The 24990-nt window shown below is 38.0% G+C and overlaps 1 protein-coding gene across 1 annotated transcript; it reads right to left on the bottom strand.

Moving 5' to 3' along the window:
• Nucleotides 1-231: 231 nt before the first annotated feature.
• On the bottom strand, nucleotides 232-1512 carry LOC131920822 (ATPase SWSAP1-like). The gene is made up of 2 exons (XM_059275274.1): nucleotides 1429-1512; nucleotides 232-1007 (listed from the first exon to the last, which is right to left on the bottom strand). Exons 1-2 carry the CDS (start codon nucleotides 1510-1512, stop codon nucleotides 438-440), a joined length of 654 nt encoding a protein of 217 aa, XP_059131257.1. The 3' UTR covers nucleotides 232-437.
• Nucleotides 1513-24990: the final 23478 nt, after the last annotated feature.

Raw genomic sequence — 24990 nt, 5'->3', positions numbered from 1 at the left:
TCAGGTAACTTTTTTACAAAAGTTTCTTTGATTTCTTTCTGTAAATCAAAAAACCATTTGAGAAGCATTAGGGTGACGCAACAAATGCATTCTAACCTTTTCCCAATCATATTTGCTCTCATTAAATCTCTAAATCCCCAACCCCTTCTAGTATGTTTTAAAATTTGACCTTTGAAAGTTTATATATTCTTTTTTTATGTTTTTTTTTGTTTTAAAGGTTTTATTATTTATTATTATTAGCATGGAGGGCATGTGTGTGCCTCTACCCAAACGTGGAGGTCAAAGGACAACTTGCAAGAGTCAGGTCTAGATTTCTACCATGTGGATCCCGGGAATCAAAGCCAGGCCATCATGCTTGTTGGCAAGGCCCCTTAACTACTGAGTCACCTTGCCAGCCCCCAACAACGCTAGTTTACAAAGAAAAAAAACTACACTTTTCAGGTCTTTGAATCTGCGCCTGTCCCTGAAGTAAGTATGCTATCCAAGGGAAACTGAGGACCAGAGAGGTTGTCGCACACCAAAGTTAATGACGGGCTTCCAGCACTTGGACCTTTTTTATCTGGGCTGGGCTTAGAAGCCTGTGTAGGCCAGGTGATAACTGTCATCTCTCCATTGGGTAAGAAGGTCACTGACCACTCCATCCTGGGGCTCAGCCATCCCAAGCTGAGGGCATCTGGCTGCACCCAGCACTGTGCAGGAAAATACCGCTGAAACAATGTCAGATGTGGGGCATCACTGTCTCCTTCTTTTGGGGTCTCAAGGGCCACCACAAGCCCACAGCTGCCACTGGCTCCCAGGCGGCGGCTGAAGTAGGCAGCAGTATCCAGAAGCAATGCAGCCACGTAGGCGGCCTCCTGGGCCTCCGAATCCTCTGCTAGGTATTCTTCCAGGCCGTCCAGTAGCAGAAGGAATGGCACAGGCCCTGGGGCCTCATGGGCAGAGGCTAGCAGCTGGAGAAGCTCTGGAACTGAGGATGGGTACTGGAATCGAACCTTTCCCAGCTCAGGCTCTCATGGCCCATGCAGAAAGTTCCTGGGTGAAGATAGGGCTCACATGTTCTCTGCCCTTCTTTCTCACCTGCTCTTTTGCAGCATGTATCACTGCCCGAGACTATTTAAGGAAAGATTCTTTTTTTCTTTGAAACAGGGTCTCATGTAACCCAGGAAATGTCATTAGCGAGAGAGAGAGAGAGAGAGAGAGAGAGAGAGAGAGAGAGAGAGAGAGAGAGAGAGAGAGAAAGGGAGGGGAAGAGAGAGAGAGGGAGGGGAAGAGAGAGAGGGAGGGAGGGGAGGAGGAGGAAGGGGAGGGAAAGAGAGAGACAGAGAGGGAGGAAGGGAGGGAAGAAGGGAGGGAGGGGAAGGGGGAGGGGAGAGGGAGAGAGAAGGACAAGTTTATATATTCTTAGAGCAAGGCCAGCAATCTGGATACCGGTGAAGTTGTCGAGGCCATGGCAAGACTCTCCTGTGATGATCCTGGTACAGAAGCTCGCTGAAAGAATACTAAAAAGAACATGTCGTATGGTTGGACTGGTTGTTGCAGTTATTATGGGAATCATTGCATTGACAGCTATGGCAGCGACGGCTGGAGTAGTGCTTCATAAAGAAATTCAAACCGTGAATTCGTTAGAGACTGGCATAGGCATTCAGAAAAACTTTGGCCTGAACAAAGTAAAATTGATAATGAGATAGTAAATGAGTTAGCTGAACTAAGACAAGCTGTTGTATTATTAGGTGGCCAGTTAGAAATTTTGAGAGAGCAGATAAAATTAAAATGTGATTGGAATGTTATTGTATCATGCTCTGTTTTAAAATGATGCAATATATCCATAGAAGGGAAATTTAGTGACTAGACAGATGGCTCAGTAGTTTGGAGTGCATACCACTCTTGAAGAGGACTTGAGTTTGGGTCCCTGCATCCATATCAAGCAGCTCAAAATCAACCATAACTCAAGAGTTCAGGAGATTTGACACCTCTGCAAGCACAAGCACTCTTATGCATGTACTCATGCGTGTGCGCGCGCACGCGCACACACACACACACACACACACACGCACACACAGTGGTGTTATTGGAAGTTCTTTGTCTCATAATGCTGTCAAGACTTTTTTTCTTTTCTTTATGTATATATTGTTTTACAGTTTTGTGTTTTTATGGGAGTTCTCTGTGTGTGAATTTGTGTGTCTCTGTATCTTTATGTGTTACTTGAGCTTTTTCTTTAGCTATTTTTCTTCTTTTTATTTTGCTTGTTTGTTTGATTGATTGTTTTTACATCCCAAAAGCAGTTTTCCCTTTCTCCTCTCCTCCCAGTCCCTCCCCCCACCTCCTCTGATCCCCATCTATGCCTCCTGTGTTTCTCTCAGGGTAGGCCTCCCACGGATATCGGATATCAACCAACCATGCCATATCAAGTTGCAGTAAGACTAGGCACCTCCCCTCATATTAAGGCTCCCTAAGAAAAAGGGTCCCAAAAGCAGGCAAAAGAGTCATTGTTAGAAGTCCCACAAGAAGACCAAGCTACACAACAGCAACATATATGCAGAGGGCCTGGGTCAATCCTGTACAAGCTCCCTGATTCAGTCTCTGTGAGCTCTATAAGCCCAGGTTAGTTGGTTCTGAGTGTTTTCTTGTATGTCTTTGAACCCTGCGGTTCCTATTATGTTTCTTCCTCCTCTTCAACAAAATTTCCCAAGTTCCACCAATTGTTTGCCTGTGGATCTCTGCACCCATTTCAATTAGTTACTGAGTGAAGCCTCTTTGATGCCAGTTGGATTAGGCATACCATAGCAGACCATCATTAGAAATCATTTCATTGATTTTTTTTTTTTGCAAGTCATAGTTGGTTCTATCCTAGGTCTCTCTTGACAGTGTCCTGATAGAGGTGGGCTCCATCTCATGGCATGGGTCCCAAGCTAGACTAGTTATTGGTTGGCCACTTACACAATTTCTATATAACCTTTACCCAGCATATCTTGTAGGCAGGACAAATTGTAGGTTGAAGGTTTTGTGGCTGCGATGGTATCCCAGTCCCTCACTGGAAGTCTTGCCTGGTTACAAGGAGATGGCCAGTTTAGGCTCTGTATCACCCATTAGTAGGAGTCAGATTCCTAAGAGTTTCCATTGCACTAGATGTATAGCTCATCCCTGAGATTCCAGTCATCTTTCCTAGTATCTCTCCCACCATCATCCCCCCACCTGATCCTTCCTGTTTCCTTCCCTACTTCCTCTACCCCAACTCACTTGTCTTCCCTCAATCTCTACTCTATTTCCCCTTCCCAGGAAGATCCATATGTTCTACCTTGAGCCTTCCTTGTTACTTAGCTTCTCTGAGTCTGCAGATTATAGCATGGCTATCCTTTATTTTAGCCAATATCCATTTATATGTGAATACATAAAATGTTTGTCTTTCTAGGTCTAGGTTATCTCACTCAGAAAATCTTTCTAGTTCTATCCATTTGCCTGAAAAATTCATGATTTTATTTTATTAACAGCTGAGTAATACTGTGTTGTGAAAATGTACCACATTTTTTATCCATTCTTCACTTGAGGGACAGCTAGGTTCTTTCCAGCTTCTGGATAATATAAACAAAGCCACTAAGAACATAATTGAGCAAGTGTCCTTTGTGATTATTCTCAGGAGTGATATTGAGGAAGATGGATACCAAAATTTCTGAGAAACCATCATATTAATTTCCATAGTGGTTGTACAAGTTTGTACTCCCACCAGTAATGGAGGATTGTTCCCCTTGCTCCACATCCTCCCAATCATGATTTGTAATTTCTGTCTTTAAATTTAGCCCTTCTGATAGGTGTAAGATGGAATCTCAGAGTCATTTCATTTACATTTCCTGATGGCTAAGGATGCTGAACATTTCTTTAAGTGCTTCTTGGCCATTTGAGAATTGTCTATTGACAATTCCCTGTTTATATTTGTACTACATTTTTAAATTGGATTATATGATTTGTTTATGTCTAGTTTATTCAGTTTTTTATATATTCTGTAAATTAGCCATCTGTCGGATGGGGGATTGGGAAAGGTCTTTTCCCATTTTTGTCAGCTGTCATTTTCTCCTATGGACAGCGTCCCTTGATATACAGAAGCTTTTCAGTTTCATGAGGTCCAATTTGTTAATTGTCTATCTTAGTGTCTGTGCTATTGGTGTTCAGGTTAAGAAGTTGTCTCCTGTGCCAACACATTAAAGACTGTTCCCCAATTTTTCTATCTGATTCAATGTATCTGGTTTTATATTGAGGACTTTGGTCCACTTGTGATTTGTGTTGAGTGGTATATGCCAACATCCAGTTAGACCAACACCAGTTTTTGAAGATACTATCCTTTTTCACTATATAATTTTGGATAATTTAGCACAAATCAGGTACCTGTAGGTGGGTAGATTTATGTCTGGATCTTCAAATCAATTCTGTTGACGTGGCTGTCTGTTTTTATGTGAATACCACTCAGTTTTTTATTACTATAGCTATGTAGTAGAGCTTGAAATCAGGGATGGTGATACTTCAGGAAGTTCTTGATTGTACAGAATTGGTTTAGCTAACCTGGATTTTTTGTTTTTCCATATGAAATTCAGTATTGTTCTTTCAACGTCTGTAAAGAATTGAATTGAACTTTTAATGGGGATTGTGTTGAATCTGTAGATGGTTTTGGTAAGATGACCATTTTTACTATGTTATAGATCCCTCAGCATAGATCATTTCATCTTCTGATACCTCCTTCAATTTCTTTCTTCAAAGAGTAGAAGTTCAACTTGTAAAGGTCTTCCACTTGCTTGGTTAGAATTACAACAAGATATTTTGTATCTTGAGGCTATTGTGAAGGGTAATATTTCCCTGATTTCTTTACCATCCCATTTATCTTTTGTACAGAAGAGGGCTACCGGTCATTTGTATATAGGAGAGCTACTTGTTTTATTTTTTTTCTTTGAGTTAATCTTGTATCCAGCCACTTGGCTGGTAGAACTTTTGGAGTCACTTATGTATACTATTATATCATCTGCAAATAATGATATTTTGGATCTTTCCTTTTTTAATTTGCATCTCCTTTATCTCCAACAGTTGTCTTATTTCTTTAGCTACAACTTCAAGTACTATATTGAATGGATATGAAGAAAGTGAACAGCCTTGTCTTGTTCCTGATTTTAGTAGAATTGCTTCGAGTTTTTCTCCATTTAATTTGATATTAGTTATTTGCTTGCTATATATTGCCTTTATTTTGTTTAGGTGTGTCCCTTCTGTTCGTGATCTCTCCAAAATTTTATCAAGAAGAAGGGTTGGATTTTGTCAAAGGCTTTTACAGCGTCTAATGAGATGATCGTGTGTGTGTGTGTGTGTGTGTGTGTGTGTGTGTGTGTGTGTGTTTTCAGTTTGTTTATATGGTAGATTACATTGCCAGATTTTCTTATGTTGAACCATCCCTGCATCTCTGGGATGAAGTCTACTTGACCATGGTGGATCATGTTTTTTATTGTGTTATTGGCTGCAGTTTGCCAATATTTTATTGAGTATTTTTTTCATCATTGTTCATGAGAACAATTGGTCAGTAATTCTCTGTCATTATTCAGTCTATGTGTAGGTTGGGTATCAAAATGACTATGGCCTCATAAAATGATTTGGCAGTGTTCTTTTTGTTTCTATTTTGTGAAATAATTTGGGGAGGATTGGTATTAGTTCTTCTTTGAAACTCTGGTGGAATTTTGAGCTGAAATCATCTGGCCCTGGGATTTTGTGGGGGAGAGTTTTAATGACTGCTTCTATTTCCTTAAGTGTTATAGTTCTACTTAAATTGTTTATCTCATCTTGATTTAATGTTGGTAAGTGGTATCTGTGAGGAATTTCAGATTTTCCAGTTATGTGGAGTACAGGTTTTTGAAGTACTATTTTATGATACCTTGGATTTCCTCAGCGCTCATTGTTATGTACCCTTTTCACTTCTGATTTTATTAATTTGAATATTCTCTCTGTTCTTTATTTAGTTTGTATAAGGGTTTATCTATATTATTGATTTCCTGAAAAACCAAGTCTTTGTTTCATAGATTCTTTATATTGTCTCCTTGTTTCTATTTTATTGATTTCAGCCCTCAGTTTGATTATTTCCTGCCATCCGTTCCTCTTGTGTGTGTTTGCTTCTTTTTGTCTAGAGCATTCAGAAGTGCTGTTGAGTTTCCAGTATGAGATCTCTCTAATTTCTTAATGCTGGCACTTAACGCTATGAACTTCACTCTTAGCACCACTTCCATAGTGTCCCATAAGTTTGGATATGTTGTAAATTCATTTTCATTGAATTCTGGGAAGTCTTTAACTTCTTTCTTATTTCTGCTTTGACCCATTGATTATTCAGTAAATAGCTGTTCAGTTTCATGAGTTTGTAGGCTTCTGTTGTTTCTGTTGCTGTTGAAATCCAGCTTTAATCCATTGTAATCTATTAGAAAACAGGTGGTTATTTCAATTTTCTTCTATCTGTTCAGACATTCTTTGTGAACAAGTATGTGTCCAATTTTGGAGTACATTCCTTGAGGTGCTGAGAAGAAGGTATATTCTTTTGTGTTTGAGAGAAATGTTCTGTAGATATGTGTTACAACCATTTGAGTCATAACATTTGTTAGTTCTATTATTCCTCTCTTTAGTTTCTGTTTGGATGACTTGTCAATTGGTGAAAATGAGGTGTTTAGTCTCCTACTATTAATGTGTGTGGTTCAACATGTGATTTAAGCTTTAGAATGTTTCTTTTACAAATGTGGGTACCCTTGCATTTGGGACATAGATGTTGAGGATTGAGACATCAACCTGGTGGGTTTGTTCTGATGAGTATGAAGTGTCCTTCCCCATATCTTCTGATTAATTTTGGTTGGAAGTCTATTTTGTTAGATATTAGAAATGATACACCAGCTTGCTTTTTTAGCCCGTTTGCTTGGAAATTTTTTTTCTAACCTCTTATTCTGAGGTAATGTATGTCTTTGATGTTGAGTTGCGTTTCTTGTATGATGCAGAAGGACAGGTTCTACTTTTATATCCATTCCTTTAGCCTGTGGTTTTTTTTAATTTAATTTGGGAATTGAGTCCATTGATATTGAGAGTTATTATTGACCAATGATTGATAATTGATGTTATTTTGGTGGTGGTGGTCATGGTTGTAGTGTGTATGCATTTTCCTTCTTTTGATTTTGCTGGTGTGAAATTATTTAATTCCTGTGTTTTCTTGGGTATAGATAACCACTTTGGGTTGGAATTTTCCTCCTAATATCTTCTGTAGGGATAGATTTGTGAACATATATTATTTAAGTTTGACTTTATCATAGAATATCTTGTTTTCTCCATCTATGGTGATTGAAAGCATTTCTGGTATAATAGTCTGGGCCAGCATCTGTGGTCTCTTAGAGTTTGCAGGACATCTGTCCAGGTCTGTCGGCCTTTTAGAATCCCCATTGAGAAGTCAGGTGAAATTCTAATAGGTCTGCATTTACGTGTTACTTGGATTTTTTCTCTTGCAGATTTTAATATTCTTTCTTTGTTCTATATGTTTAAGGTTTTCGTTATTATGTGGTGGAGAGTACTTTCCTTTCTAGTCCAATCAATTTGGTGTTCTGTAAGCTTCTTGTACATTTATAGGCATGTTCCTCTTTAGGTTAGGAAATTTTTCTTGTATGATTTTGCTAGAAATATTTTCTGTGCCTTTGAGCTGGGAATCAACTTCTTCATCTAGTCATGTTATTCTTAGGTTTGGTCTTTTCATACTGTCCCAGATTTTCTAGATGTCTTGTGTCAGTAACTCTTTAGATTCAACATTTTCTTTGGCTAATGTATCAATTTTTTCCATTGTAACTTTTTGCCTGAGATTCTTTCTTCCCTCTCTTGTATTCTGTCGGTGATGCTTGAGTCCATAGTTCATGTTCACTTACTTAGATTTTCCATCTCCAGGATTCCCTTCGTTTATGTTTTCTTTATTGCTTCTATTTTCATTTACATGTCTTGAACACTTGTTTGTGGTTTCCTGGATTTCTTTAAGGGATTTACTTATTTCCTCTTTAAAGGTCTCTGTCATCCTCATAAGACTGGATTTAATGTCATTTTCTTGTGCTTCAGCTGTGTTGGTATCCAGGGCTTGCTGTAGTAGGATAGCTGAGCTCTGGTGATGTCATTTTGCCCTGGATATTGTTGATTATGTTCTTACATGAGCCTCTAGTTATCTGGGTCTGGAGTTATTATAGGTTTAGGTGTCAATTTTTGAGTTTTTCTTTGTTGGATGGATTTTTTTGCTGTGGTTTCTGTTTCTTCTGTGGTCTTCTGGCCTGAGTGGCCTCTTATTCTGGTGACTACTGAGGCTTGTGGTCCAAAAGGATGTCTCCTCTAGGGTTTTGACAGCCTATGTAAGTTCTGGTGTTCCCAGGACTGGCTTGGCCTCTGGTAGAGCAGGGATCATCTACTGGAGTTGTGGAACCAAGAAGAGATGGTTATGTTGAAGATAGCCTGGCAATGTCTAAGGATTGTTAGCAGTATGTGGTGTCTTACTTGGGGTTCCTAGAAATGGTGTGGTCACCAGTAGAGCAGGAATCTGAAAGTTGATGTACTTTGTCCCTCAGAAATAGGTATTGTCTGAATATTCCACCAAATAGAACTTCATCTACTTGTAGAAATAATATATTCACATGAAAACCTATGCTTCTATATACTCTGCCACTCTATTGTCTTATCTACTCAAGCAGCAATCAGTTTCAATGAATGTTTCCTTCTCTTTGCCACTCCACCAGCATGGAAGGTGTTCCTGGGACTTACTGGGAAGTATTTTGAGAATTTATAAAGTCCATACCAACTGACCTCTGGTTTTAGAGGTGCAGGATCTGGAGCAAATCTACCTCATTATGAACCCCTACATCATCATCTGAATGTGTGGCCTGGTCAAGTTTCTTCCCCTTTTTCAGATTCAGGTCATTGCTTGGAAAGTGTTGATTGTATTACGGTTAAGCAAGATGCTCAATGTGGACTTCATGTAAAATGCATGATATTTACCTCTCAGAATACTTCACTACTGTTAACCCAAATATATTCTGCTACTTATTTTCTGGCTTGGGGCTCCTGCTTTAGCTCCTCTAAGGTATATTTTTCAAAATCTGTGATTCTATGAGGTATTGGAACACCTCTCAATCCATTGTAGGATGCCTTCTTGAGAGTACCCTTTGCTTTATCAAACATGATACCAGGACTAAGAGTCTAGATGTACAATTGTAGTGAAGGTATATCTGGAGAAGCCACGTCTTCCCATCCATTGATTTCATGTCATCCATGAACTCTCTGTAGAGAAGAATATTGCCTTACCACTGTAGTCTCTACCTTAATTTCCTAAATTTTAAATGTCTGTGTATTGAATTAAGGGACCAAATTTATGTATTTCAAATAAAAACTTTTACTTTCCTTTAGCAGATATAGATATTTTGATGGATTTTCTTCCCTTAATAGTACCATTTATTGCCGGGCGGTGGTGGTGCATGCCTTTAATCCCAGCACTCGGGAGGCAGAGCCAGGCAAATCTCTGTGAGTTCAAGGCCAGCCTGGTCTACAGAGTGAGATCCAGGAAAGGTGCAAAGCTATACAGAGAAACCCTGTCTTGAAAAAAAAAATACCTTTTATTTTCTTCATGAAAATGACATTTAAATTCAATTTAGTTGAGGGCAATAACTTGAGGGTTTTAAAGTACAAATTAATGACTAATCTAGTAAGTACATTTTAGGAGAAAGATTCACAATTTTCAATTTTAGAATAATTGTTTTTTGAATGCTTTAACATATTCTGCTATAAGCCATATAGGACATACAATGTTTTCTTTTAACACCATTTAAGCATGTCACCAAACCAGACTCACATGCTTTATAAAAAAAAAAAGCAAGCCATTATTGAAAATACTTAAAGATTTGACAAAGACATAATAATACATTTAAAATGCCAACACAGAGGAGGCCAAAGATGAAGCAGGAAGATCACAAGTTTAAAGAAAGACTGCTTCATCAGAAACATAGAAGTATTTCAAGTCCCTCTTCTGTATATATGGGTGAAAGCAGTCTAAATGAGGGTGTTTTGTAAGAATTAGCACTGTTAATATCTGTCATACAGCTACAGTGCCTGGTATGTTAACAAATAACTGTCAATGAAAATGACTGGGAAAAATTACACAACAATGTAATGTAACATCTTGTTAAAAAGCATTGACAGTGTATTTAGCATTATGAGTAATCTAAAGATGATAATATGGTTAAATGTAAATATCTCATTTCTTATGAGGATCTGAAAAATCTGCAAGTTTTGGTACTGACTATGGGTACTGAAATGAGTCCTCCACAGTTATCAAAGGACATTTCTACTCAATAACTATTGCCTAAATATGTTGAAAATATTGGACAAAAAACATTAATTTATTTTTTTATTCTAACAAATATTTATTGAATAGCCAACTACCTGCTAAGAACTCTGCCCCAGGCACAGAGAGATGGCTCAGCAGGTAACAGTATTTGCTTGACAAGCATGGTTAACTGAATTTAACCTCCAAAGTGTAGGGTGAAAAGGACCAAGGAGAAAACAACCTGACTCTGACTAGGCAGGAGACCTGGGCCAAGGAAAAAATCTCTGACCATGACTTGACCCAAGGACCAGGGCTTGAAATCCTACCAATCTCTGAGATTGCCCCAGAATCAGGCCACAAAAATCTACCAATCCCAAAACCACCCTGGAAAGCTCTGCCATCTCCAAGAAACTCTATATAAGCTCTGTATCCCGTTCAGTTTAGTGTTGCTTCTTACCTTAGAGGCAGTCACCCTCCTAGATTCTTTCTTCCCAATAAATCTGTTGAGTGAGGTTTGTGGTGTGACACTTTCACCATTGGAGCTGAGCTGTAATAACTTTCATCAGAGCCAGAGCAGAGCGGAGCTGTAACACTTTTGCTAGGGAGACTTTCCCCTAGTGGAGCAGAGTTGTTATGCTCCAGAGGACTTGAGCAGAGCTGTAACACTTCTCCAGAGCAAAGCTGAGTTCCCTGTGGGAGCAGAGTTGTTACACTTGCATTGTGGAACCCTTTCTCTAGAGAAGGGCTGTAAGATGCTACACTTGCAGTGACTTTCTGGTAATCCTTGGCCCCAAATTCCCAACTTACCTTTCCATCCAAGCTTCAATGCTTACACAGAGACTACATAAAGGTAGAAGGACAAAGGAGAGATCTGACTCCTGGTTCCACAAGAATGTCCTCTGGCTTCCACACAGGAGCAGTGGCACTTTGTCCATGTACACAGCACCACCTCTCTCTATTTCTCTCTCTCTCTCTCTCTCTCTCTCTCTCTCTCTCTCTCTCTCTCTCTCTCTCCCTCTCTCCCTCTGTCTCTCTCAGACACACACACACACACACACACACACACACACACACACACATCACATCATATACACATACTAAATAAATAGATAGATGATAGATAAATAGATAGATGATAGATAGATGATAAATAGATAAACAGATGATAGATAGATAGATAGATAGATAGATAGATAGATAGATAGATAGATAGATAATAGAAAAATTCTACCACACTCTGGAATAAACAGCAATTGTGATGAAATTGTTGCCATCTTGAATTAATGATTCCTATGGTGGTATTTTATTTGTACTGAAATGTGATTTTAATTGTATGTTAATAAATAAAGTTGCCCAGGGGTCAGAGCTATTAGAGCCATAACAAGAGCATGGCGGTGGTGGTGCATGCCTTTAATCCCAGCATTTGGTAGACAGAGCTAGGTAGATCTCTGTGTGTCCAAGGATACAGCCAGCATTGGAGACACACACCTTTAATCTCAATACCAACCATAGAAGACCTGGAAGTCTCTACAGACAGGCAGTGATGAGGCAGTCATGTGTTTGGGTTTATAACCAATGAGGAGGCAGAACAGAAAGACTATATAAAGACATACACACAGGAAGTAGGACCCTTTCAGAGATCTCTTGGCTGAAGCAGGAAGGGTAAGGCTCTTAGTTCTGACCTCTTGGCTTTCTTTTCTGAATCGGCTCTGTGTTTCTTATTTAATAAGACTGTTGGTTACATCTACATTTGGCGCCCAACGTGACAAGAATCCATTAAAAACCACTTAACTTGGCTTGGCGGCAGGTCCGGTTTCCCACCTGGGTGGGCGGCTCCCTACCCCTGGTGGCTGGTTCCCTAGCCCAGGCAGGCCCAGGTTGGCTTGGCCTCAGGCCGGACTAACCTTGAACTACTTGCTTAAAGCTGGTGCTACAAACAACTCAGGCCTGCCCTGCCGAACAGGGCTCCTGCCTGTAAAGCCAATGCACGTGGTTGGAGCTTAAGAAAGCCAGAGCCAAGCCTTGACTAGGCTCAAGCGGGAACACATGGCTGGATTCAAGCTCTTAAGCAGAACTAGTGGGTACGCTTTCTTTCTGTCTCTCTCTCTCTCTCTCTCTCTCTCTCTCTCTCTCTCTCTCTCTCTCTCTAAATTCACACCTCGGACACTATGTGGCTGTTTTGAAATTCTCTCAGATTTCTACTGTTCTACACAGACTTGGTAAGTCACTTAACATATCAGATATTTCAAAGGAAATTATTTAAAAGAGAAACTATTTCCACATTAAAAAAATGGGTTTGTGTACATTGGAAGAAAATTGGGCTTTGTTTGCAATTTTAGGCAGTCTGACAATGGAACAACTATATGAGAAGATTAATGTTGATTTAATTATGCAGTTTATTACTATGCTTATCCTCATTTTACTATTTAAAAAGATAGTCAATTTAAGTGCCAGGATGACAGCTTTAGAAAAACTTGTTAAACCTGTAAAATATCAGAAAGAAGAAATTAACAGTGAAGTTGCTTCAAGATTGGATCATAAGGTTACAGAAAGAAAGCCTGTTTTCACACAGTCACCCTTAATTTGTCCAGTAACCATATAACAGTTGCCTAATCAAATGACTACACAAAATATTTGGGCTCCAATTGAAATGTTAGATTTATGAAGGTTTAAGGAGGCAATAGTATCTTATGGCATGCATTCCCCATATGTAAAGTAAATGTTAAACTCTTGGTCAACATATAATAGGATTGTACTACAGGACTGGCGGGAGCTGGCACAAGCTGTTCTTGAACCCAGTCAAAGGCTTCAGTGGCTAACTTGGTTCAAGGATGAAGCTAAAAACATAGAAAAACAATGGAGGGATAAAGGAATACAAATCTGCCAGGATCAGCTTATTGGAGAAAGTCAATATGCTTCAGCACAAACACAATGTTTATGTGATGTCCAAACCCTAATTTTATATCGAACAGCAGCCTTGAATGAATGGGACAGAGTTGAGGAACCAGGAAAAAAACTGAGTAATTTAAAAAGGTTATACAAGGCCCAAGAGAATCTTTCACAGATTTTTTACAAAGACTGCCTTCAGCAGTAAAGAGAATGGTCCCGGATCCAGAAGCTAGTCAGATAATAATTGAATCTTTGGCCTTTGAGAATGCGAATGCAGCATGCAAAGAATAATCAGGCCATTAAAGGTAAGATCTGCATCTTTGGAAGATTGGATTAGAGACATGGTTAATGTTGAGGCTCATGACCATGATGATATGTGGGTAGGTGAAGCAATTTCAAAAGGTTTGAGGAATGTTAGATGTTTTGGATGTGGAAAGCAAGGACATTTGAAAAGGGACTGTAAACAGGTCATTCCTAGAAACAATGTTTCTAAAAGGAACAATGGCAACAGAATGCCCCTTCCTTCTGGAGTATGCAGACGGTGTGGTAAGGGAAAAAAAATGGACCAACAAATGTAGATCAACAAGGGACAGACAGGGTAATCCTTTGCCTCAGCCTTCGGGAAACTCCCAGAGGGGCCTCATGCAGACCCCCATAGAAAACCCAGTTCAAACCTTTCCTGCAGTCGTAGAGGAAACCCCTACTCAGAGCAATTAAATAACCAAATGCATATTGGAATAAATCATTCTAGTCAGGATGATGAAACAGAGAAAATAGAAAATTCAGGAGAAAACATAAAGAAAAATTTTTGGCAAACTTCTATTATGAACAAAGACCAAAATTAACAATAAAAATAAATGGTGTTTTGTTGTCTGGTCTGGTAGACACAGGTGTGGACGTTACCATAATCGCACCAGAATTTTGGCATCCAACTTGGCCTCTTCAGGAGGAAAACGTTCAACTATTAGGAATTGGGACATTATCTCAAGTGAAACAGAGTGCAAGATGGCTTCAATGTATAGGTCCAGAAGGACAGAGAGGAAAATTAAAACCATATGTGGCTAACATAGCTATGAACCTGTGGGGCCAAGACCTGTTGCAACAATGGAATACTCGGATTAACATCCCTCCAATCTCAGAAACAAATCATAAACTAGCACATGTTTCTGAGAGAAATATTAGAAGGCATTATTCTGGGTGGTCACCGGCCATCCATATTATACAAGAACAGGGCACAACAACTGATGATCTTCCAAAGACACCAACAGCTCTACCTTTAAAATGGTTAACAGACAAGCCTGTATGGGTCCAGCAATGGCCTTTAACAACAGAGAAACTCCAGGCTTTAGAAGAGCTGGTAGAAGAACAGTTAAATGCTCAGCATATCGAAGAATCAACCAGCCCTTGGAATTCTCCTGTATTTATTATTAAAAAGAAATCTGGTAAATGGAGAATGGTGACAGACCTTAGAGCAATTAACAAAGTAATTCAGCCAATAGGCTCTCTACAATCTGGAATTCCTTTGCCTACTCTGTTACCAAAAGGATGGCCTCTCATAGTTATTGATTTAAAAGACTGTTTCTTTTCAATACCCTTACAAGAAAAAGAGAAAGATTTGCTTTCACAGTGCCTACTTATAATAATTCTCAACTGGTTAAAAGATTTCAGTGGAGGATCCTCCCACAAGAAATGTTGAATAGTGCAACCATGTGCCAATATTTTGTACAACAGCCATTGGAAGTGATACATAAAAAATTTCCTAAATCTATAATTTATCATTATATGGATGGTATTTTACTAGCTGACTGAAATGCAGATACTTTAGAAAGAATGTTTGAAGAACTGAAGAAAATTCTGCCTTGCTGGGGATTACAAATTGCTCCTGAAAAGATACAAAGAGGAGATTCTATTAATTATTTAGGATATAAAATAGAGCTACAAAAAATTAGACCCCAAAAGGTACAAATTAGGAGTGATAGACTACAGACTCTTAATGACTTTCAAAGATCATTTGGAGATATTTCTCATCTATGAACTATTGTTGGGGTAAAAAATGATGAACTGCATAATTTGTTCAAAACCTTAGAAGGTGACAAGGACATAAATAGTCTAAGAGAATTATCACCTGAAGCTGAGAAAGAATTGGCCTTGGTAGAAAAGAAAGCACATGAAGGGCACATGGATCGTATTGATCCAAAGCTGGATTGCATTTTGGTTACTTTATCTTCTAGGCATTCTCCTACAGGAATATTAATGCAGAAGAAAGATTTTATATTGGAATGGATATTTTTACCAAATAAACCAAGTAAAAAATAAAAAACTTATGTGGAAAAAATCTCTGACTTGATTTGGAAAGGAAAATTGAGACTTCGTCAATTAGCAGGAATAGACCCAGCAGAAATTGTCATACCTTTAACTAAGGAGGACATTGAAAAATTATGGACAGAAAGTGAACCTTGGCAAAGAGTTTGCAGTAACTATTTGGGAGAAATTAACAGCAAATATCCCAAAAGCGATAGAATTGATCTTATAAAGAGAGCTGATTGGATCTTGCTTCGAATTGTACGGGAAAAACCCATATCTGGAGTTCGTACATTTTATACAGATGCCAACAAACAAGGAAAGGCAGGTTACAAATCAGAAAATTTAAGTAAAGTGGTTCAAAGTCCTTATAATTCAGTTCAAAAATCAGAAATGTATGCTATGCTGTTGGTATTAATGGATTTTTCAGAACCTCTCAACAAAGTAACTGACTCTCAGTATGCTGAAAGAGTAGTATTACATATTGAGACTGCAGAATTTATCCCTGATGCTTCAGAATTAACTTCACTATTTATTCAATTACAAGATACAATCAGGAAAAGGAGTCATCCTTTACATATAACTCACATTCGATCCCATACTGGTCTGCCAGGCCCTAGTACAAGGCAATGATGGGATTGATAAATTATTGATAGGAAATGTACTGGAGGCCTCAGAATTTCATAAAAAACATCATGTCAATAGTAAAGGTTTAGAAAAGGATTTTTCCATAACCTGGCAACAAGCCAAAGAAATAGTAAAGACATGTCCTACTTGTTCCTTCTACAATCAAACGCCATTACCAGCAGGATGTAACCCAAAGGGTACTCAGAGGGATGAAATCTGGCAGATGGACATGTTTCACTTTGCAGAATTTGGAAAATTGAAATATGTACACCATACCATTGATACTTTTCAGGATTTCAATGGGCAACTGCTTTGAGTTCTGAAAAAGCTGATTCTGTAATCACTCATTTGCTAGAAGTTATGGCCATCATGGGTATACCTGCACAAATCAAAACTGACAATGCTCCATCATATGTCTCTGCTAAAATAAAACAGTTTTTTGCTTATTACAATATAAAGCATATTACAGGCATACCACATAATCCTACAGGTCAAGCAGTTATAGAAAGATCAAACAGAACTCTAAAGGATATGCTAAATAAACAGAAAGGGGTAACAAAAAAACCCAGAAATAGACTGCATAATGCTCTATTAATTTTGAATTTTCTTAATGCCAATGAGAAAGGAACAACAGCTGCAGAGAGACATTGGATAATAGAAAAAACTACAGAATTAAATCAGCCTATATACTTTAAGGATGTGCTGACCTCAGAATGGACACTAGGTTATGTGTTACATTGGGGTCGAGGTTTTGCTTTTGTTTCTACAGGAGAAGATAAGCTGTGGATACCGTCAAAATTGATAAAGGTTTGATTTGAACAAGAGAAACCTCTTAATTAGAGGAGGTGATAGTTCATCAACCAGCATGAACATCCAATTTAAACTAACTTATACCAGTAACACATGCCTTTTCATTTAATCAGATAATAACTTGCTAAAAAGAAGCATCCCCAAAATTAGTCTTGGGGAAAGGTTTTTGTTTTTGTCTTTTAGGAGAATGAAGGTTAAGGAATCTGAAGAACACTGGACAAAAGAGACAACTAAAGAAAAGGGACAAATCATCTATCCCAGGAAACGGAATGAAACGGCGTATGGGTATATATTATCTAAAAATTTTTATGTCTTCCTAAATGTTTGTTTCTGCTTTTCTCTAAAGATTTAACACTACTAAGCTGGGCGGTGGTGGCGCACGCCTTTAATCCCAGCACTCGGGAGGCAGAGGCAGGTGGATCTTTGTGAGTTCGAGGCCAGCCTGGTCTACAGAGCAAGATCCAGGAAAAGGCGCAAAGCTACACAGAGAAACTCTGTCTCAAAAAAAGAAAAAAAAAAGATTTAACACTACTGGTCTTCTAATAGTCCCAGTTCAATTAAAATTTAAAGCTGAATTTGGAGTTGGAGAATGGCTCTCTCCTTCTATAAACTCAAGCATGTTGTTAAAAGGAAAATGCAAACTCCCTGTATCATGCCAGAGGAAAAGAGCCATCTTCTGCTGTGGGACAGAAGAAAAGCCATATTAATTAAAGGACTATTCTATTACTAATCTCAACTCTTTGATTCTATTCTGATTCTTTAAACTTTTCTTAAAGTATGAATTTTATATCAAAATTAACAAGATTAATATGTAGAGAGATATAGATATATACATTTTAAACTTTGTTAAGATATGAATGGTCATATAGAGTACTAACTTATTCTAGAAAAAAGGCTTCAATTAGCTGCATATATATGTCTTTGTGTTCGAGTCTCATCAGTTTTCTGCAGGAAATCATGACCAGGCCTAACGTCAACTGAAGTCTCCAGGAAGATGGGACCCCACAACAGCAACAATTCCATGTGGACAATAATAATATCACTAAGTTGACAAACATCATCTACCGATCAGCTTTGAACTACAAGGTGCTCAGAGCAATTTTGAGATGACTAGCTGAGTTGATCCAGTCTCAAAGACTACTTGAATAAGGACTTGAGATAAACCCTGAACTTTGGCATTATACACAGACTGGATAATGAAGGATATAGTTACCTTTCCTAGAATTTGACAATTAACCTGAAATTTTTCTTTCAGGATAAAGATACCTTCGCCCATACCCAGCAGGAAGCAATTTTAAGAATACAACGCCCACATTCCCAAAGAGGTGGTGTGGGGCGGGTGGTTTTTTTGGTCTTTTTAAAGGGCTTGGGGTCTGGAATAATTTTCATTGTTTAGGGGGGTTGGTTACAAGTTGTTGTCAAGGGTTAGGAAAAAGGCTAAGCAAAGGAGATTAGATTTAAGGTTCTTGTTTTAAAAAAGAGAAAGAAAGAAAAGAAAAGAAAAGAAAAGAAAAGAAAAGAAAAGAAAAGAAAAGAAAAGAAAAGAAGAAAAAGACAATTACTAGTTTTAAATACTTTACATTGATTTGGATTGTTTTATATTGTATACAAATTATATATATTGAAATTGATATTGTTAGAAAATGCTATATGTATATTTCTAATTGTACTTATATCGTTCATTTAACAATGCAATTTTCTGATCCTTGAATGTTATTATTACCAACTATTTGGATATAAAGAAATGAAAGTTAGTAGTTAGACATTACAATAGAACTTGTAGTCATATTAGATATGTTTTAAAAATTGAGCAGATATATTTTAGACAGGTCATCTTCAAACCCTTCAGAGATTACAGAATACAGCATTCAAAATGTTTTAATAACTTAGAAATTTTTTCTTTTTTGAGACATGTCGGCTCCTGGCAGTACCAATCTACTTCAGAGAAAATATGGGCATTGAAAAAACTGCATATGGAGTTAACTTTCATTATGGCAAAAGTTAACCACTGGACAACAAAGTATCCTCAAATCAACAGGACAAAATGGACAGACAGGATATGAAATAAAGGACTACTGATTCTTGCCAAAACAAGTGTGGTTATGGCTTTATCAAAAGGCATCTTCTGAGGCCAAGACAATATGACACCATCCCTGAAGTGGCCTTCGCAATTCAGAAAAGGTATAGTGTCCTTTTCTTTGAAGGCAGCTGAACAGGCAGTGGGCCGATGGCTTCTGATGTGCAATGGAACAGCAGCTGAAACAGTTATTCTTGAAGAGTAACTAAGCTCACGCCTCTCAATAGTAGACTGGCATTTGATAGAGTGATGTGGAGAAGAACAGGGTGCTGAGATGAAGCCATATATACACAGCCACGAAGAATGGACAGCTAAATTCAAAAACCATCAACAATTTCCAGAATTTAAAATCCTGAATCATGGCATGACACTAGTGGAATTCAGGTGTTTCTGGTACATGGACTGCTCTCACCCAATGTGAGGATGAACTGTTGACCTTGTGTACATCCTCCTTCACAAATGAGTCTGTCAGATATGCTAAGCATATAGGCTGAAGATGATGCCCCAACACTGCGGAGAAACCTCAGATGACTGTCCAGGCAGCTGGCTGTTTCTGTCAACTCACAATTTTTTGGAAATTGCTTGCATGCACTTCCTGTTTTTATTTTTGTTAGCTAAAATTATTTCCTTCTTGGGTCTCTCAGGGAGTTGAAAATTAGTTAGTTATAGTTGAAGGTTAGTTAGTTATAGTTGAAGACTAGTTAAGATAGAAAGTGAATTAGGTACATTTTGGACTTACCAAAATAGGATAGATAATGGAATTATTTTCTCTGAATTTGTCAAATAAAAATGGACTAGACATTGTTTAGGTATTTATTACTTGTATATATTGTATATAGTTATTGTACTTTTGTATGTAGGTTTTCTTTGTTAGTTATAACCTTTTTCTTTTTTTCTTTCTATTAAAATAGAAAAGGGGAAATATGGTGGTATTTTATTTGCACTGAAATGTGATTTTAATTGTATGTTAATAAATAAAGTTGCCCAGGGGTCAGAGCTATTAGAGCCATAACAAGAGCATGGCGGTGGTAGCGCACGCCTTTAATCCCAGCACTTGGTAGACAGAGCTAGGTAGATCTCTGTGTGTCCAAGGATACAGCCAGCATTGGAGACACATGCCTTTAATCTCAATGCCAACCATAGAAGACCTGGAAGTCTCTACAGACAGGCAGTGATGAGGCAGTCATGTGTTTAGGTTTACAACCAATGAGAAGGCAGAACAGAAAGACTATATAAAGGCATATACACAGGAAATAGGTCCCTTTCGGAGAGCTCTCTTGGCTGAAGCAGGAAGGGTAAGGCTCTTAGTTCTGACCTCTTGGCTTTCTTCTCTGAATCGGCTCTGTGTTTCTTACTTAATAAGATGGTTGGTTACATCTACAGATTCCCTGTCCTACTATCTCATTCTGATATTTATCTTTGGGACACTAATGACCTGACTCATCAAACGTAGTCATTCTTGACAGAAGAAAGATAAATCCTGAACTGAACAAAGATCTTCTTTTAACAAATTATGTTCCAAATTATATTAAGTAGTCTCTCTCTTTTCTTTCATTTTTTTTTTCTTTTTTGAACTAATTTATCCAGAATTTAGGGAGTGCAGCATAAATAAATATCCCTAATGTATTCTAAGCGACTAGAAAGAGTTAATGTAGATTGCATAGAAAGCTGTATATTTATATCCTCATGGAATTCATTAAAATAATTTTAGAATTAGCCCTGTTAATTCTAAAGATAAATTATTATCTTCTCATCTAATCTAAATTTTTCTCCATTTTAATACAACATCCTGTAATTAGCATTTTCTCATTTTCTTAACATTTCTGTACTTCAAAAAATAAGGGGTGTGTGTGTGTGTGTGTGTGTCTGTGTGTTTGTCTTTGTGGTGTGCATGCATGTGTGGTACACATGTGTCTGTGGTGTATGTGTGTGTGTGTATGTTTATGTCTGTGTGTCTGTGTGTGTGGTTTGTGTCTCTGAGTATGTGTATATGCACATGTGTTTGTGTGTATCTGTGTATATATGTCTCTGTATGTATGGTTCTGTGTGTATATGTCTTTGTGTGTATGTCTATGTGTGTGCATGTCTATGTGTGTATGTCTGTGTGTTTATGTGTGTGTTTCCATTTACTTGTATGTACATATGTGCTTGCCCATTCTGGGACATGTGGAAGTCAATGTTTGGTGTCTCTGTTGCTTCCCACCTAAATTTTTGAGACAAGATCTCTCACAGAACCTGGAGTTCATCATTTTGACTAGATTGGCTAACGGGCCACAAAGAATCTCTCTTTTCATTCCTCTCCACCAGTGTTGGGATTATAAGTATGTTCAGGTTTTATATGAATACTGAGGTTTTGAACTCATATCCTTGTGTTTATGTGGCAAGCACTTTACCCACTGACCTATGTCTCCAACCCAAGTAATAGCTAATTAAATTTGAGCAATGAATGCAGTTAAATATAAATAACATAGGACAACACTTTATCTTTTGCAAAAAGCACATAGTGTTTACTTGAGATTCTACATCATTAGTAATAATACTTAAAATGACACAATTGGGAAATAATTTAACTCTAAAATTAATTGAAGATGTTTATGAGAAGGCTGCTGATCAATTTCTAGTGGTAAATGGATGTGAGTTTACAGCAAAGGCTGCATGTGTTTCTGATGAAGAGGAACTGACCTTGTCCCAGCATCTTAACCTTCCCATCTTAGCAGATGAATGTCAGTTGCTGTGTCAGTGGATTGAAGTCAGTAACCATTGACAATGCTTTGGGATCCCTTGGGCTTACAAAGGCAGTTTCCAAATGAGAACACAGTCTGCTGATGAGTCAGTGTCTCTACTGATGGCAACAAGAGCTTGAAGCTCCACAGTTTAAATGAATTACTGCTTCTCTGTTCTTTTTAAGTAGCTGTTAAACAGGAATGGTGCATAATTCTCAGATCTACTCTCTAAATGAGGAAAGGTCCATCCTGTAAGAATTTTCAAACATTGGTGTTCTGCAATGCATCACTCTTACTCTCCATGGAGAGCACTTATGAATGCTGATACTGTTAAAAAACTTGCTCAGACCATTTCTTCAAAATGAACTTGGTTATTATGTCTATGTAAGTGTGAAGGTAACGCTCAACCCAGACATCTGCATGCAATGCCTTACTTTTGCAGTCCTTCCTCTACTACTTTTTTACTTACTTACTTTGAATAAACTATGTACACCCACCTTGTGAACCGTTAAAATTTGGCAATATGAGGTGTTCCCAAATCTGTCTTCGAATATTCACTTCTTTACTCTCTTGTCCTCATAATTTTTTAAAAGACATACAATATTTGATAAAAGCTATGGGACTCTGGGATAGCTTCTTAACTTTGGCAGTTGGTAAATGGAAGTGAAGTTGGTGTCATCAAAGTTTACTATCAGCAAACCTGCTCTATATATTTCATGAATCCGATACCACAAATTAGTTTTGCTTTCTTTTCATAGGCATGATCCTGGATCTGAGAGGAGCTATTAGAAAAGGCATTCTCTTAAATGGTGGATAGTCAGAAGTAAGATATATTGAATATGCACTGATCTTCTTCAAGCTCCATTGCTGCATTTTGAATCTTTTACAAAGGAGAATGATTCCTTTAGCTGAATGTAGAGATAGTTCCACCTGTGTTCTTCATCTATTCACACAAAGACTTTTGAATTTAACTTTTTATTTTTTAATTTTTCTTAAGAATTTCATATGTGAATACTATATTTATATCATCCCCAAGTTCCATCTCCAATTCATGACATCTTTAATTATTATTACATACATGCACACACACACACACACACACACACACACACACACACACACCACCACCACCACCACCACCACCACACTTGTGTGTTGTGTGTATGTGTAAGTATGTAAAAACCAGACCTGCTGAGTCATTTTAGTGTTGCTCATACATGTATGTGTTTAAGGCTAATCACTTATGATTGAATAACCTATTAATAAACCCATCCTTGATGGTTTGGTTCTCCCTCTCTCCAGATCCATTCATTGCCTATAGTTCTTCATCTAAGGGTAGAGCCTTGTGAGATTTCCCCATCCATGGTATGTCAACTGATATTGTCACTGTGTTGGTCTTGTTTAGGCAACTGTATCATTGGAGATTTCATAGGTGCACCTTCCCTGTTATGTCTTAAAGACACTGCCTCGCAGCAGACATAACAGTCCTCTGGCTCTTACAATCTTTTTTCTACCACTTCATAATACTTTGTGGGCCTTAGGTGCAGAGGTTTTCTTGTAGATATATCAATCTATGAAACCTACAGTCAATTATTCTCTACATTTGACCAGTTATAGATTGTTGTAATGATCTCCATTTTCTGTAACAAGAAGCTTTTTGGATGAGGAGTGAGACATACATGTACCTGTAGACATAAGGATAACTAGTTAGAGTACAGGTAGACATTATAGTGGTTTAGAAAAGTGACACTAATAAATTCTCCTCTTGGGTCTATTTTTTTCACTAGCTATAAGGAGTTGACTAGATTTCCAGTACCAGGAATTAATTCCCTTCTCTGAAGGGGGCTGTAAACACAATTATACAGTTGCTGTTTACTCTTGAGATGTAAGTGCCATGATTGTACACTTGAGGATATCTTGCCATGATGTTCGTTGTTGTGATTCACAGCTTAATAGATCTATTGATTGCATTTCTCCCTTGGCAGCTTGCATAGCACCTTCAGATATTAGGATACTATGAAAGTTAGTCCTCAGAAAGAAGGCTTCTTGATTAATTCCTGCTCAATTTGCACAAGAAAGATGAAGATGTGACATCTGCAGTACGATTCCTTAGCAACCCATCAAAACTCTTATTATATCATATTATACCTATAACTTTGTATATTTCTCTTTTCCTCAATGTTTTGACTTTTAAAACAAAGAATTGTTTGTTTCTCCCTACAATTTCATTTATATCTGGCCCCTGTTCTATCTATAGTAGACAATAAAGTTGAAAAGTGAAATGTCAATGACCAGTTGTGTCAATTTGCACTAGATCATTATATGAAACATTTTGTTAATTATGCTAAAGAGATTAGATGGTCTTCTTAATCTAATTACAAAGCATCATGATCAATAAAAATAATAGTAAAGCAATAGAAAAAGATATAAGAATATTTAAAGGTAATGCTAAAACCTGAAGGAACACATGTCACTGAACAACACAGATTTTTTTTCCTTTTTTGTTTATTTTTATTGAAAATACAGTCTTCTCTCATATAATATAACCTGATCACAGTTTCCTTTCCCTCCACTCCTCCAAGTTCTTCCCCACCTCCTCTCTCTACTACTGCTCCATTTCCTCTTCACAAAAGAGCAGGCCTCCAAGAGAGGACAGCAAAACAAAGCAAGATTCCATAAGACAAGGCAAAAGCTCTCATATCGAGGCTGGACAAGGCAATCCAAAAGGAGGAAGAGTCTCAAGAGCAGACAAAAGAATCAGAGATATGCCCACACCCACTATTAGAAGTCCCACAAACAACACCAAGCTTACAACCATAGCATACACAGAGGACCTGGTGAAGACCCATGCAGGCCCTCTGCTTGATGCTTCAGTATCCGTGAGCCCATATGTGCCCTGCTTAGTTAATTCAGTGGGCCATATTCTCTTGGTGTCCTGCATCCCCTCTAACTCCTACAATTTTTCCTCCCCTTCTGTCAAGGAGTTTCCTGATCTCTGAGGTGAGGGACCCAATGGAGACCTCTAATTTAGACTATCTTTCTCTGCATAATATCTGGCTGTGGGCCTCTTAACCCACTCTCATCTGCTATCAGAGGAAGCCTCTGTGATGACAACTGGACAAGGCACCAATCTATGAGTGTAGCATAATATAATTAGGAATCATCTCATTGATTTTTCAGATCAGTTGTGTTTGTTTCTACCCTAGGTATCTGAACTATCCAGT

Source organism: Peromyscus eremicus, chromosome 10 (assembly GCF_949786415.1).
Source record: "Peromyscus eremicus chromosome 10, PerEre_H2_v1, whole genome shotgun sequence".
NCBI lineage: Eukaryota > Metazoa > Chordata > Mammalia > Rodentia > Cricetidae > Peromyscus > Peromyscus eremicus.
Note: the sequence above shows the minus strand (reverse complement) of the source record. Positions and strands in the feature narration are given on the sequence as shown.